Below are 13395 nucleotides of genomic sequence, written 5' to 3'. Positions count from 1 at the left end.
ACTGGAAAAAGCAAAATCCAAATGTTCTGGGGGTGGGCAGGCATAAGAAAGATTTGTCAGGATAATAACATCCGCGACAAAGAGGGAGGTTTTATTTTCAGGTGTCAGGTATCCTGACCACTGAGTCTGCCTTTCTAACCATGAACTACATTACATCTGTACTGGTACAAGCGTGTGAACTTACCAGCTAACTTATAAACCCGAGACAGGCACACAAAGTTACTTTACATTAAAAAGGTGCAGACAAAACGCTTTGATGGAACACTGCCAGAATCTGGCTAAAAATAAGAAAACAAACCACCAAGTGAGCAACACGGGTGAATCACACCTCTAACCTGCTGTAATAATGATGCACGTGATTTACTGACCCGTGCAATAATTACAGTGTTTCGCCATTTCCAGCAAGCAACAAGCAAAGATCAGCACAGGTAAACAGTTCAGTAACAGTGTGAATACTATTGACCTTTAGACTAAAAAAATCCAATTGAATTGAATCATTTTAACCAATGGACTTTTTACCTTTATATCAGCTGCTGAGCAAATGCTGTTTATCCTGGCTGGTACAAGTGCTGACTAGTGTGCTTTCTGTAAATAAGCCAATACACAGATCGATTGATGATAACTTTAACGCTGGGATCACTGGTCATTCAGTCCAAAGAGCATGCTGCATATGCATCAGAGTAAACAGGTATTTCCCTTAGCACATACATAAAGAAACAGATGCCCAAGTAGTATGATGATATTATAGGTGAAAGTGGAATATAAGCTATGAATTGCGTTTCTCATCCTCACATTAAATAGGGTAGATATACAGAGAAACAGCCTACGTCATAGTTTAAAGCTCGACGTGTGTTTTTCATTCTAAAATATTTCCCAACTCTTACGACAGTTTCTGAAACATTGTGTAACACAAAGTGCTTCAGATGGATAAAGTTCAGTAAAGCAGAGGTTTGCCAACACAAAGGCTGAGTAAATTACAACCTTACTTTACTACTAAAGCAAATAAAATCCGTTACAAACCTTTTCGAGCTATTTGTCTTCCTTCAGCGTCTTATCATGACAAGAACTACAAGAACTTCTCCCTCACGCGCAAAACAGATAGAGACAGATTATATATCAGCACCACTGTCCGCCTCTGTGCTGCCTCCCTCCTCCGTGATGTTCCGCCTCCTCTTGACTCAGTGTGGAAGAAAGTTGGTTCACAGATTTACCATCCACGAGAGCCCGGGACTGTACCAAATGTCGGTAAAAAGAGGGAGGAGGAGGAGGACAGGTCAATAAATAACCACAGGGAATAAGTTATAACACGGTAAATATAACGAGTGATGGTTTCTTACACCGAAGTGACACTGTAAAGAGCAAACTGATGAGTGCACGGGACTAAAGACCAGCTTTAATGTAACCGCATTACCCGCCACGACCCCTGTGTGTAGTCGGTTAGTTCAAAGACAGTTCGGCAATGAGGTATTTGGTAGACACCCCCCTCCACCCCAACCTCTAAAGCTTTCTTTGTCTACCTACCTCTTCAACAGCTCTTTGCTATGAAAACCCCTCCGCTGGTTTATCCCTAAAGCAGGTATAGTGTGTAGAGTCGGACTTACTGAGTCTAAAATTAAGAAGTGACTGATCAGACTTTATGATAAAACAGCACAGAAACGGTATGCAGTATGCAAGTGGAAGGTATTGACTGAGAAAGATAACGCCAAAAAGTAAATAAGAAAAAAATAAAATAAGAGGGAGGACTGTGCCTTCCTGTCTGGGTTAAAGGTTGTTCGTCTGTTTTGCTGTCTTGCTTCATTTGCAAGCATTTCTACCATGACACGAACTCGTGGACAACTACTTTGTCCTTTATCCTGCGATCATCCTGTGCATACAGTAAAATAAGATAAAATAAGAGATTAGTTATTAGAGCATCCTGTGTTTTGTGCAGCAGCATAGATGTGCCATAGATTTGCATCTGCTCCCTTCCAGTGTAAATGTTGAGAGATTTAGTTTTATGACTACAAATCCACTGAAATGTGAACTGAAAAACTAACAACGTGGAAATCTTGGACAAATGGAAAATAAAAAAAACATGGAACAGATCTAAAGCAGTAATGTTCCAGTTAACAGATCTTATGAATAAACTAACAATGTACTTGTGGAGTTTGTTTGTCAGCGGCTTTCTTGCTCAACAATGATTTCCTTTGTCATTTCCACCTCTGTTGTTACATTGAATAAACATATTGCTACTCTACAAGTGTCCTCCAGCTGATGTGAGTCCAGATCAAGCGCTGAATTCCAAAATACAGAACAGATCATTTCCTAAACACAGCTAATCATCTCCAGACTAGTGTGCATGAGTGTCTGTGTATGTGGTTAGACCAACTCAACCCAGAGCAACTGAGGCCAGTGGATAAAAGATGCTCTCAATCTTTTTCCTTTTTTACTATCATTTTCTTACGTATACTCTTCTGACTTTTTAACCCTGTCTTATGTTTTTTTAGTCTCTTTTCCCCACCCCTGTTATTTCGCTGTGCCTGTGCCTTATGTGTGGACCCACCAAGATGATGTCAATATTTGAGTCAGCCAGGCACAGCGGGAAGTTAAATAGGCCAGTCAATGTTTAACTTTAACCGTCCAGGCCTTTTCCAGGGCACAAGAAAAAGGAGAAAACTGTGAACAGAAAGGACAGACAAGTGAGTGTGCTGCTTGTCATTTTAAGTAGGACAGGGAAAGGTGAAAGAAGGACAAAGCTGTGGAGAGAATGGGAGAGCATACTGTGATTGAATAAATCCGGAGCAATTCAGAGAGGTGAAAAGAACAGAGGGAAGAAAGGCCAGAGATAGACAGATTAAGATACTGGCAGACAAAATACAGACACGTCTACGTAGGCAGGCATGAAGAGCAAGATAAGAAGAGAGATCCATTTAATTTTGGGTGACTACGCTTTCTTTCTTTTTTTTGAGAACATTCTGCAGTCTCCAATAACAATCCAAAGGGTTGTGCATGCTCTGCAGTTGCTGGAAGCTGTGACTCATTGTAGGAGCTAGCTGTTCCAAACCACTACGAATTACCCAAAGATACACACACACACACACACACAAACATACCGAAATGCATCAATACACTCACATGACTACATGTGTGTAGCTGTACATGGACGCAAACGTATTGCACACCCTGTTGTTTGCATGAAGAAACTTAACTGTGCCCATATGAGTCACACAGACAGACTGGAATGTGAGTTAACCAATCCAAAAAAGAAAAAAAAAATCATACCCCCCCCAGAAAACTAACCACTTTCTCTCTGTTGCACACCACTTATGAAATGCTAAGTATCTACAGTCAGCAATGAAGTCAACTTTCAATTAACTCCAGTACTACTATGGACCAGTAGATGGCAATATCTCAAAGTGTGTGTATGAGAAAAGGCCTGTATCCTGTTGTATGCTGATACCGATGTGCAGTATACAGGCTTTTTCTGAGAGCAGGCTGACCTACACTGTGTGCACGTGTGCGTGTAGAGTTTACCCTGAGTGAGTGGTGTTGGTACAGTGACCTGGACTCCATCAAGACTGCAGAGGTGGCCACAGGGGTCCAGGGTCACCACCCCTCCTGTTGATAATGAGGAGATAGTCAGGGGAAATGAGTAACAGTGAACTACCATTCACTACAACATTACACTCCACCATGAGATAACTGCCCTTAATCTTCCTGCTCCCACACGGCATCCATCTGAAAGCATGCAATTTCCCCTGTTAATAAAAGGTACTCAGTATTCAGATTCACTGTAATTAACACAAAGCTTCACACAAGAACAAAAACAACAGCGCAATAATCATCCAGTTCCTCCCTTCTCCTTACAGCGATTCTTTCAACAGCCCAAAACGCCACAGGCTAAACGCACCAACAGGTATCCAGCTCGATGGCTTTCTCAGTCTTATATTCATTTTGAAACAGTATCTTTCTTTTCTTACATTATTAGAATTTTAGGCTTTAGAGGATTAAGAAAGTTTATTATTCCTCCGCTGCTGTTTTGTCAGAATAATCTTCTAAAAACAAAATAACAATGGTTGCACTTGGGATGGTATTGAGCAGATCTTCTAAATGCCAAATATAATCACAGATTTGATTTCAGTGGATTTTACTTGAAGTAATATTTTAGGATTCTAAACAAAGATTAAAAGCTCGCTAATGAAAGGAGGAGTCATTTTCCCTTTCCCATGACGTGATGTAAAGATGTAAACACTCTTGCCAGTGTGGAAAAGACAATAGAGCTGTGTTTATTCTGGGGCCTGCCAAAATTATGAAGTCATTTCAGAGAAAGTGAACCAACACAGACCTTCATTGATGATTAGACAGTGCTCTGCCTCGATGCCAGGCCCTTGAATGGTAATATCCTGAGGAATTGGAGCATCTTCTGTGCCTATGCGCGTTACCCCTGAAACATAAAGAAATGCATTTTTTTGCAATCAGCAGAATATATAAATATAGGGGATAGAATTAGACTTATCATGTCTATATAGGTGGTGTGAGTCTTATATCTAATGGTGTTATTATGCAGACACATTGTGGAGTACAAACTCAGTTTTCCTAAAAGGTCTTATTTACATTCTTAGCATTCTTCAAAGTGTGTGTCAATGCAGTGGGCAGCGATGATGAAGTGGAAATGTCACAAAGCTGACTCTGACGTCAAGGTCTGCCTTTGTACTGTTTGTAAGTTTATTTCTGCATTAACCCTCGACTAAGGGTTAAGTGTCAAATCCATTCATATAAAATGCAGTGTGCACTGTTCTCATTGCAAAGAGAAGACAAGACAAGTAAAAAGGCTTCTCTGGCTCACTGGGGTATAATCAGAGCCTTGTGATCTACGCAAGACACATGAAAACTACAAGTTTATGAATGAGAGTTATCACTGTAATGCTTGTAAGGGCAGATATTTGCTGTCTTTTAAAGTGCCTGTCAGTTTGTATTAGTATTCAGTGTCCTGTCTTCAGGCTACTAAATAATAATCACTAGTACAAGAGTGCCTCACACTTCACTTTGATTTATAATGCTACCTGAATGAGTAATGAAGCTGGAAGCTGTGTGTGTGTGTGTGTGTGTGTGTGTGTGTGTGTGTGTGTGTGTGTGTGTGTGTGTAATATAATGTGTTCTATTAATTTTAGTCAGTTGTTTGTTATGAAAAAAACTATATACTGGCCTGATATAAATAGCAGTGAACATTCCACATAAAATCTCTGGATTTAATAAAGCGAGTGCGCTCACTCTGCTGCATGAAACAGAGTCACAAAACCACGCGATGTGTGTCATTTGTGTTACTGTTGTTTGGGTTGTACTCTGTTGCCAAAGCATTCTCTTCATTTTTTCATGGCTAACTGTGGGTTCAGGCTGTGCCTTAACCAACACATGACAATGAATGAATGTTAATAAGCAACAGTAACCATGGAATTGGATTGAATAACTTGTATAAATATGCACTGGCTCAATGTTTGATGCAGTATCACTTTTCCACAGCATCACCCCACAACTCACTTCTGCAGTAACCACAGAAATGAAGTGACTTGTCCTGGGAAAAGGGCCAATATTGGGGAGAAAAAGAGTGGGGAAAGGTGGGCAAAGGTAGGGACAGAACTGTACTGACCTGGTTTCATTTCAGGTAACAATTTAATGGAACTAGTGAGAAATAAGCAAGAGTGCTGACAGGGACTAGAAAAAGAAGGCATATTTCTCCCATAGTGGCTTCTCTTCATTAGCTCTCTGCTAAATTCAGAGTCAAATTCAAAATCCTTTCTCTCACAAGCAGGGTCTTGAATAATCACGACCCATCTCATCTTAAAGATCTGATAGTGCCGTATTGACCCTCATTGTACCATAACAGAGCACTTTGCTCTCAGACTGCAGGTTTACATGCTGTTCCTAGATGGGAGGCAGAGCCTTCAGCTTTCAGGCCCCTCTTCTGTGGAACCAGCTCCCAGTTTGGATTCAGGAGACAGACACCCGGTCTACTTTTAAGATTAGGCTTAAAACTTTTCTTTGTAAAGCTTAGCATTAGGGCTGGATCAGGTGACCCCAAACCTCTCCTTAGTTATGCTGCAATAGGTCTAAGGCGCTGCTGGGGGCTTCCCATAATTGTACTGAGTGTTTCTTCTTCACTCACCTTCTTTTAAACTCTCTTTTACTTCTCTAATGTGTGCCTTTCTCTTATTTTTGTATATATTTCTCTTGGTTTGTATATATCCCTCTTGATTGTATATATTTCTTCTTTTTGGTATTGATTTCTGCTGTCTACTACTTATATTTTATTCTGGCACAGTTGATGTGGAGCACCCACAATTTTGTTGTACATGTACAATGACAATAAAGGGCTATTCCATTTTATTCTTCTATGTAATCATTAGTCAATATTAATCTCTGTTTCTCTTCCACAGTGTGTCCTTGTGTGTCCTTTGTCCTGTCTCCCTGCCCTCATCCTCAACCGGTCATCACAGACAGACAGCCCTCTCTGAGTGTGGTTCTGCTGGGGGTTTCTTCATGTTAAAAGAGAGATTTTCTTTTCCACTGTCAACCAGGTGCTTGCTTATAGGGGCATCTGATACAAAACACCTGAGATATCTGTTGCCTTGATTCAAAGCTATATAAATCAAATTAAGTTGAATTAACATTTGAAGCTGTGAGGATGCGCTACATTAGGAATGAATGTGAAAAATTGTGGCTACTGACTTAATAACCTGCCCATGCTGCGTTTGTGTATTTACTGTAAATTGTGTCTGGGGGTTTTGTGTGCGTTACCCTCTTTCAGCGGCAGAACAGTAATAGCCACACTCAGTCTTCCACTGCCCAGGCTAACCAGATGAGGAGTTGCTGTCTGGACCTTCAGTCCTTTCCCTGTGTCGATCAGATCCAGGGGCGGAGACTACAAGCAAGAGTCATTGCAAAGGTCATTTTAAAAACACAGTTTATAGCCGTAAGACTAAAATGAATGTGTCATTGTGCAGCAGTGTTCATGCCGGATTTGTTCAAAAACCACATAAAACTTGTGAATGTGTGTATATGTGTTTTCCTGTGTCTGTGTGTATTCTGACCTTAGGTTCACCTGGAGAGATCTGATCGGACTCTGGCTGAAACATCATCTCCGATTCCTGTGTACACATTCAGGCAGACACATAAATGTAAACACAAACAATGCAGACATGTAGTAGTGTACACAATTATGACAAAACTTGGGAATGACCTGCGTGGAATGACCAAACATAGAAACACTCAAATAAAGAAACCACACAAAAAAAGAAAAGAAAAAAATGAAAAGAAGGGGGAACAAAACTGCCCACAGCTTACCCAGCTGCCACGTGAAATGAACTCTGATTCTGAAAAATGTTCCAAGTAGAAAATGAGAGGAAAACAGATTTTTTTTTTTTATTGCAGTGGGAAGAAATGAGAGAAATGTTTCATGAAAGCAGACTTCCCACAAACTGTTAAAGTCTGCCGTCACTCTGGTGCACTCAATGTGTCTGGATAAGGAGAGATACAGAGTAACTTATGAGGTAACTGAGTTTCTGTGTGCATGCTATGAGTAGTATACTACCTAAAGTAAATACACAGCAAAGCTCGTGCTTGTGCATGGCCATGGCAGTGACAAAGCAAGTGCACATCATTTACCCAGGTTGCATGACTTTAAATTCTGAGCATGAATTGGGTGGATATTCATGGCCGCCAGTGAATAATTCTTCTTAATTTTATGTCACCTGAAATTTTTATTGTCACCAAAAAATGTTAACATGCAAACAAAGATGCTGATGAGAAATATTCAGAATGTGCTCCATTAAAATATAATATATATGTCATTGAAGCTGCAATGTCTTCCTGCACAGAAAACCCACTTCTTTCTATTTTCTAAGTCCTGTTCAGCATTTATCTAACAGTATGGCACAGTTTAAATTATGTCATAAGCAAGGCATCTCCTAATCTAACAGGCAGATTGAGCTCAGCTATGCTCCCAGGGTGATAAACTTTTTATTTGGGCATATTTCTTCAAGCATCTATCTCACAGCAAAACTGCAGTGACTGTGAGAGTGGTTTAATTTTGACTGTTCTTATTTTGTACGGACTGAATGCTGAAGTCCAAGCATTCCCTAATGGTGGGAATATGAGTGATGCAATGGAAAAAAATTAGGTAAAGTACAAAAAAATAAAGGAACGCTATGACAAACTATGAAGTGGAGATAAAAGAAAACTAAATCAGAAATGCCCAAAATATGCGAGTGTGTATGTTTGAGGAAACACACTCAGATCGTGTGCCAAAAACAGCCCATGGAGTACTCTGTAATTTAACACAGAAGAAGAAGAAGAAAAAAAACAGTCTTGCTACTACTGTATTTGTGTCCACACACAATCAAAAACACAAACATGCGCACACACACCCCAGTGGATGAGTTAAATGCCTCTCACCAAAGCAGAGATGATTACAGCATATAAGAAACTATCACAACTACATCTCATTTTCCTGCTCCTGTCATTTCCTTTTCTCCCTTCCTCTTTCAAATCCTAATGTGTCATTGCTTTAATGATTTCAGTGATTCCTTCCATTCTCTCGAGTCCCCTTTTGCATTTAATCTGTTTTCCATACTAGGCGGCCTTCTTGGCTTCTCCTCTTCCTGCCTGTCCTTTTTGCGTTTCTTCTTTCCTCCTGTCTTTTAATCTGACTCTCCTCTCTTTTCGCCTTTTCCTCCCATCACCATGAAGGGAAACACAAATCAAAGTCAGCTCTGCACTTCCTCTAATTCAGCGCTAAGTTTCCGCCCTGAGATCACTTCCTTTACTGCTTGGACACCCTCATTGCCCTCACCACACACACACACACACACACACATACATTCTAGCAGTTCAGCCACCCTTGCATCCCCTATCCACACACAAAAATCTACAAATAAAGTCACACACCAGCTCTTTTTGCTATCGCACCAAGGTATCGGCCCACATTCTACCGATTTTTGTCATCACTGCTGTAGACAAAGCAAACACTCAGTGTGTGATGGCAACATCAGCTGAATAAATGTCACAGAAACTTGCTGAAAATTAGGCAGAAGTGCATTTCAAAGACCCTTTTATGTATAAAGGCCTCAGTACCTTGCATTCCTACACACGCTCCTTGAAGTCTATTCCCACCTCCTTGACTCTCCCTTGACTTGTTCTTTCAGAAATGGCTCACTCTATCCCATCATTCCTCTTCTTTGTCTTTCTGTGGTTCTTTTTGTTTTCAAAGCCCCCCTCCGCCTTCACCTTCTTTTACCAGGTGAGCTCTGGCTTAGGCGGGTCAAGACATGTCTGTGGCCCTGTTTACTCTAGTTAAAGCAGAGCAGTGAAGCGTGTCAACCCCCATTCTGAGTATCCAGACTCCAGCGCTTTCATCTTCAAGGTGTTTGATTCCAACAGCAGTCACTTTGCTATCAGGGAATTAAGATGTGAAAGCTAAAGTATGGGATTACTGAATGATATAGGTACTTGTACAGAGACAGAGTCCCGTAAATGCTGAGCATGAAGGATGAGAACTAATGCTATGTAAAAAAAAAAAAAAGCATGATGGTTCTTTATCCTTAATTAAACAATCTTAACCAACATTTCCCAAACTGTTCTCAAACAAAACAAGCACTCAGTGTTTAAGTGTTCTTGTTTGTCTCTGCTCCTAGATTGTCTTAACAGTACATCACATTTTCACCCATATTTGTATAATGTTTGGTGTCAAGGCAAAGACTTGTTCATTTCAAATATAACTTTTAAAAAAATAAATGTTTATCATGTTTATCAAACTACAAAAAAGTCATGTAAGGATGGATATAAAGCTCTCTACTCAGCCATGGGATGTGTTATGGTTGAAACCAGATTCATTTTCCAACTTAAAGGAAAGATTTTCTGGTGTTTTTGTTCCAGGAGGTCTTCTGCCAGAATCCAGTGTGGGAAATACAGAAATACATACCAAGCTGACTCAAAGAAAGTCTAATACAGTAAATATATGAGTCGAAGATTTCTACATAATGATATGAAACACTGAGGAAATATTGCCAATAGGAAAATATTCCAAGCACACATCCTCCCACTTACTTTTTAATACAAATTTTAATTTCAGATTTAAAATAAACCTTAATGACTTCTATCAGTAGTTGGAAAGTGACTGAACTGACCTCACAAATACACAATATAGCGTGCACAAAATGGAAGAAAAGCACACACAATTTGTCTTTGATCCCATCTGTAAAACAGCTGAGTCTCCCCGAAATGCTTTGTTTGCCCTGCATCTGGAAACAGAAAAGGAGATAGAGGGAAACAGAGGGTAGTGTGGGGTAATGAAACAGAAGATAGGAGTGGAAGGTAGAAGAGAGAGGACTCATAAAACCAAGTGGAAAGACCCAGCATTCTCAGACTGTTTCAGCTGGGTCATTTTTATTTTCTCCATCCCATCCTTGCATTCCTCCATCAACTTCTTCCTCTTTTTGTATTTGCTTTAAACGGTTTTTGCATTTCCTTCTCTTTCAGTTACTTTCTCCATCACAGCTGCTGTCTGTTACTGCAGACTGCATTCTCAAACCCACATTCACAGGAAAGGTCCTGCTCTTAAAAATGTTCCCATGTTAGAACAACTCTTTAGTGCACTAGTTGGAAAAGCTAGAGCACAATATGTCTGTTTGAAAAGGCCAAATCAAATGTTATGATTTTCATAATATTGTGAGCATATTGCCATCATGAACTGGCTTGGGCAATTTAGATAGGGAGAACCATAACATTACATTTTTTCTCAGGTCCTTTGGCTCAGTTGATGAATGCCAGTTAAAATATTAAAAAACATATGTTAAATCATTCAAAACAGTTACTCTGTACACTGGACTGACTCTCCAGTGATTCCCAGCACAGTTTTTTTATTATTATTTTTTGCATCTATGACTAAGCAGTTTGGGGTAATTTACAGGCTTTTGCTTTCTAGCTGAAAACTTCAAAAATGGTGGAAGAAGTGTACCATTAGGATGGTTCTTTCATCATTTTAATGCATATATTTGTTTTTGCCATCTTTTTCTTCTGTGCATAATTTTTTTGAAGTGGTAGTGTTGGCCCTTAAGACAGGCAGCTTGTGATGGCTACGGCCTGTGGTACAAACTTGACCAAAAAGTGGCGCTGAGGGTGGTCTCAGTCTTACACAAGTTAACATCAGCTATGTTGTATTTGTCTAAAAATGCTGTCTTTCAGTTCTTTGCCTAGTTATATTTCTCTCTTCTGTCTTTCTCTTTCTCCATCCCCTCCCCTTACATTCCAGCATGACCCTCTCCTCCTCCCACCTGACAAAGCCAGCATTGTATCACAGATGCTATTTAATATGGAGTCCCTCTCTCAGTGTCCCTCATATGGGGCAATTCAGGGTTATCTTCCTGCCTTGTCCTTGGTAAACAGTATGTTTGCAGTAATGTCTTCAATAACATTTTAAATCAGATTAAAATGTCCCTCATGCATTCATACATACATGGCTTTTCAAAATACTGTATGCTTAATAATGTGCATCCCTTGTCCTTGGTTGTGCATTGCTGTTGTGTGTTTGCATTTGTTATGGTTAAAACCTCTGAAAGCCGATTAAACCGCTTGTTAAACAGCACAAATATCTGTCACGCTCAAACTCTCTCACATCCCTACTGGCAGTTTTTCAGTCATTTAGCAAAGTGCTAGATGACAGGAAAAAAGTCCATTGTTTTTGCAGCTGACTCAAAGCTGGAGGAAATGTAAGTTGAATTTCTAGTGAGGGTGTGTGTGTCTGTGGAAAAGCCCAGATTACTTTAACTGCCACATGCAGGGGATCAACTCATGTTTGGTTTCCACAGGGCCGGATATGACAGCGAGACAAGGGGAGACAGTGAGCTGGTGGATGGGTTTACTAAAGCACACATATCTTCTTGTATGGTGAAGTGAGCTGTGATTGCTGGAAAAGGAAAGAAAAGAGGAGATGGAGTTTGAGATAACAAAAGAAACAAACTACGTGTGTGTGTGCTTGTGTGTTGGGGGGTGGGGGCAGGTAGACACAGACTAAAATGCAGACTTAAGAATTCAGATATGAGGAAAAAAGATTAATAGTGAAAAGTCCCCAAGTTGCACCAGTGGCCTCCAAACATAATATGAGCCTATACTGAACATATAATTCAAGCAGTTACCTTCATAAATCAGCATTACATACTGTTTCCAAAAATCTTTGTTTTTCTTAAGCTATTGGCCACTTATGTGCTCTCCATACTGACTTCTGCTTTTCCTTTTTCCAGCTGGCAGATACCCAGTGAAATAAAAAGCAATCATATAAAAGATGTTTTCAGTGTAACGGTTGGCAACAGTATGTCAGGAAAAACTGTATCCACCAGTTTTTTTTTTTTTGCATCAGGATAGATAGATAGATAGATAGATAGATAGATAGATAGATAGATAGATAGATAGATAGATAGATAGATAGATAGATAGATAGATAGATAGATAGATAGATAGATAGATAGATAGATAGATAGATAGATAGATAGATAGATTTTGTGCCGTTGACATTAAAGGACATGTAGCCATACGGCTTTAATATCACTGCGTACTGTTTGTAACAATCTTACAAAACGATATCTTATCATTTCAAATTTCTACAATATTCCAGTTAGAGCTGCCATCAGCAGCAGCGTTATTTTTGTAGTCTGTGTTTTAATCCTCAGTGGAATCACGAAAAGTACACCTACATTTTGACATTGTACCTGCCCGGTAACAAACAAAAAGGTAATCTGCGTTTGATTTTGCCGAACAAAATCCTCAAGTGAAGTCAGATAAATTTACAGCTTACTTTGAAAGTATTACAGCGCCGTGAAGCAAAGCAAGAATAATTTACAAGAACACATTTTGATAATTAACATAAATTCTTCCACTTTTTAAATTCACAGCCTATAGGTACAAAAACTCACTCACCATTACTGAAGCGGGGCTGGCCACTTCTGTCATTGTGCAGGAAAGGACGCAATTGCGAAACTGTTCCAAGATCGAGAGGTATGTTGTTTGCACAAAACTCCCCCAAATAGAGTTTTTAGCCTATTTCTGCCTTTGCTGTAGTCGCAGCTTCTGTCTTGACGGGCGATACATTCCATGCACAGCACAGGCAACGTGCAGATCTCTAGGAAAGACTTTTGATCCCGGTTGTCACATTCACAAACACAAGCACACACTCCAAACACACACACGCGTAAAAAAAGGCCGGCGGCTTTCCGACGGGCATAGGAATGCAGCAACAGCTGGAAGCAGAAGTGGATAAGGAACAAGGGGAGGGAGTCTCTCTCTCTCCCTCTCTCCCTCCCTCCCTCACTCACTCACTCACTCACACACGCTGAGTTTAATGTGCAGGTGTTAACAGACTACAGAAAA

At 40.0% G+C, this 13395-nt stretch overlaps 1 protein-coding gene across 4 annotated transcripts in view; it reads right to left on the bottom strand.

Annotated features, from left to right (window-relative positions):
* phldb2b (pleckstrin homology-like domain, family B, member 2b) overlaps positions 1–13265 on the bottom strand; it is a 38193-nt gene extending 24928 nt beyond the window's left edge. For 2 of the 4 annotated variants that reach the window (XM_039617234.1, XM_039617235.1), the window contains exons 1-5: positions 12946–13265; positions 7068–7124; positions 6775–6898; positions 4325–4423; positions 3514–3597 (exon numbers count right to left, since the gene is read on the bottom strand). In XM_039617234.1, coding sequence (XP_039473168.1) covers positions 3514–3597; positions 4325–4423; positions 6775–6898; positions 7068–7124; positions 12946–12978 — 397 coding nt within the window. In that variant the 5' untranslated portion in view covers positions 12979–13265. Of the gene's footprint in view, positions 1–1020; positions 1168–3513; positions 3598–4324; positions 4424–6774; positions 6899–7067; positions 7125–12945 lie in introns of those variants that run through there. The other 2 variants (XM_039617236.1, XM_039617237.1) reach the window with 2 other exon arrangements.
* Positions 13266–13395: the final 130 nt, after the last annotated feature.

Source organism: Oreochromis aureus, linkage group 9 (genome assembly GCF_013358895.1).
Source record: "Oreochromis aureus strain Israel breed Guangdong linkage group 9, ZZ_aureus, whole genome shotgun sequence".
Lineage (NCBI taxonomy): Eukaryota > Metazoa > Chordata > Actinopteri > Cichliformes > Cichlidae > Oreochromis > Oreochromis aureus.
Note: the sequence above shows the minus strand (reverse complement) of the source record. Positions and strands in the feature narration are given on the sequence as shown.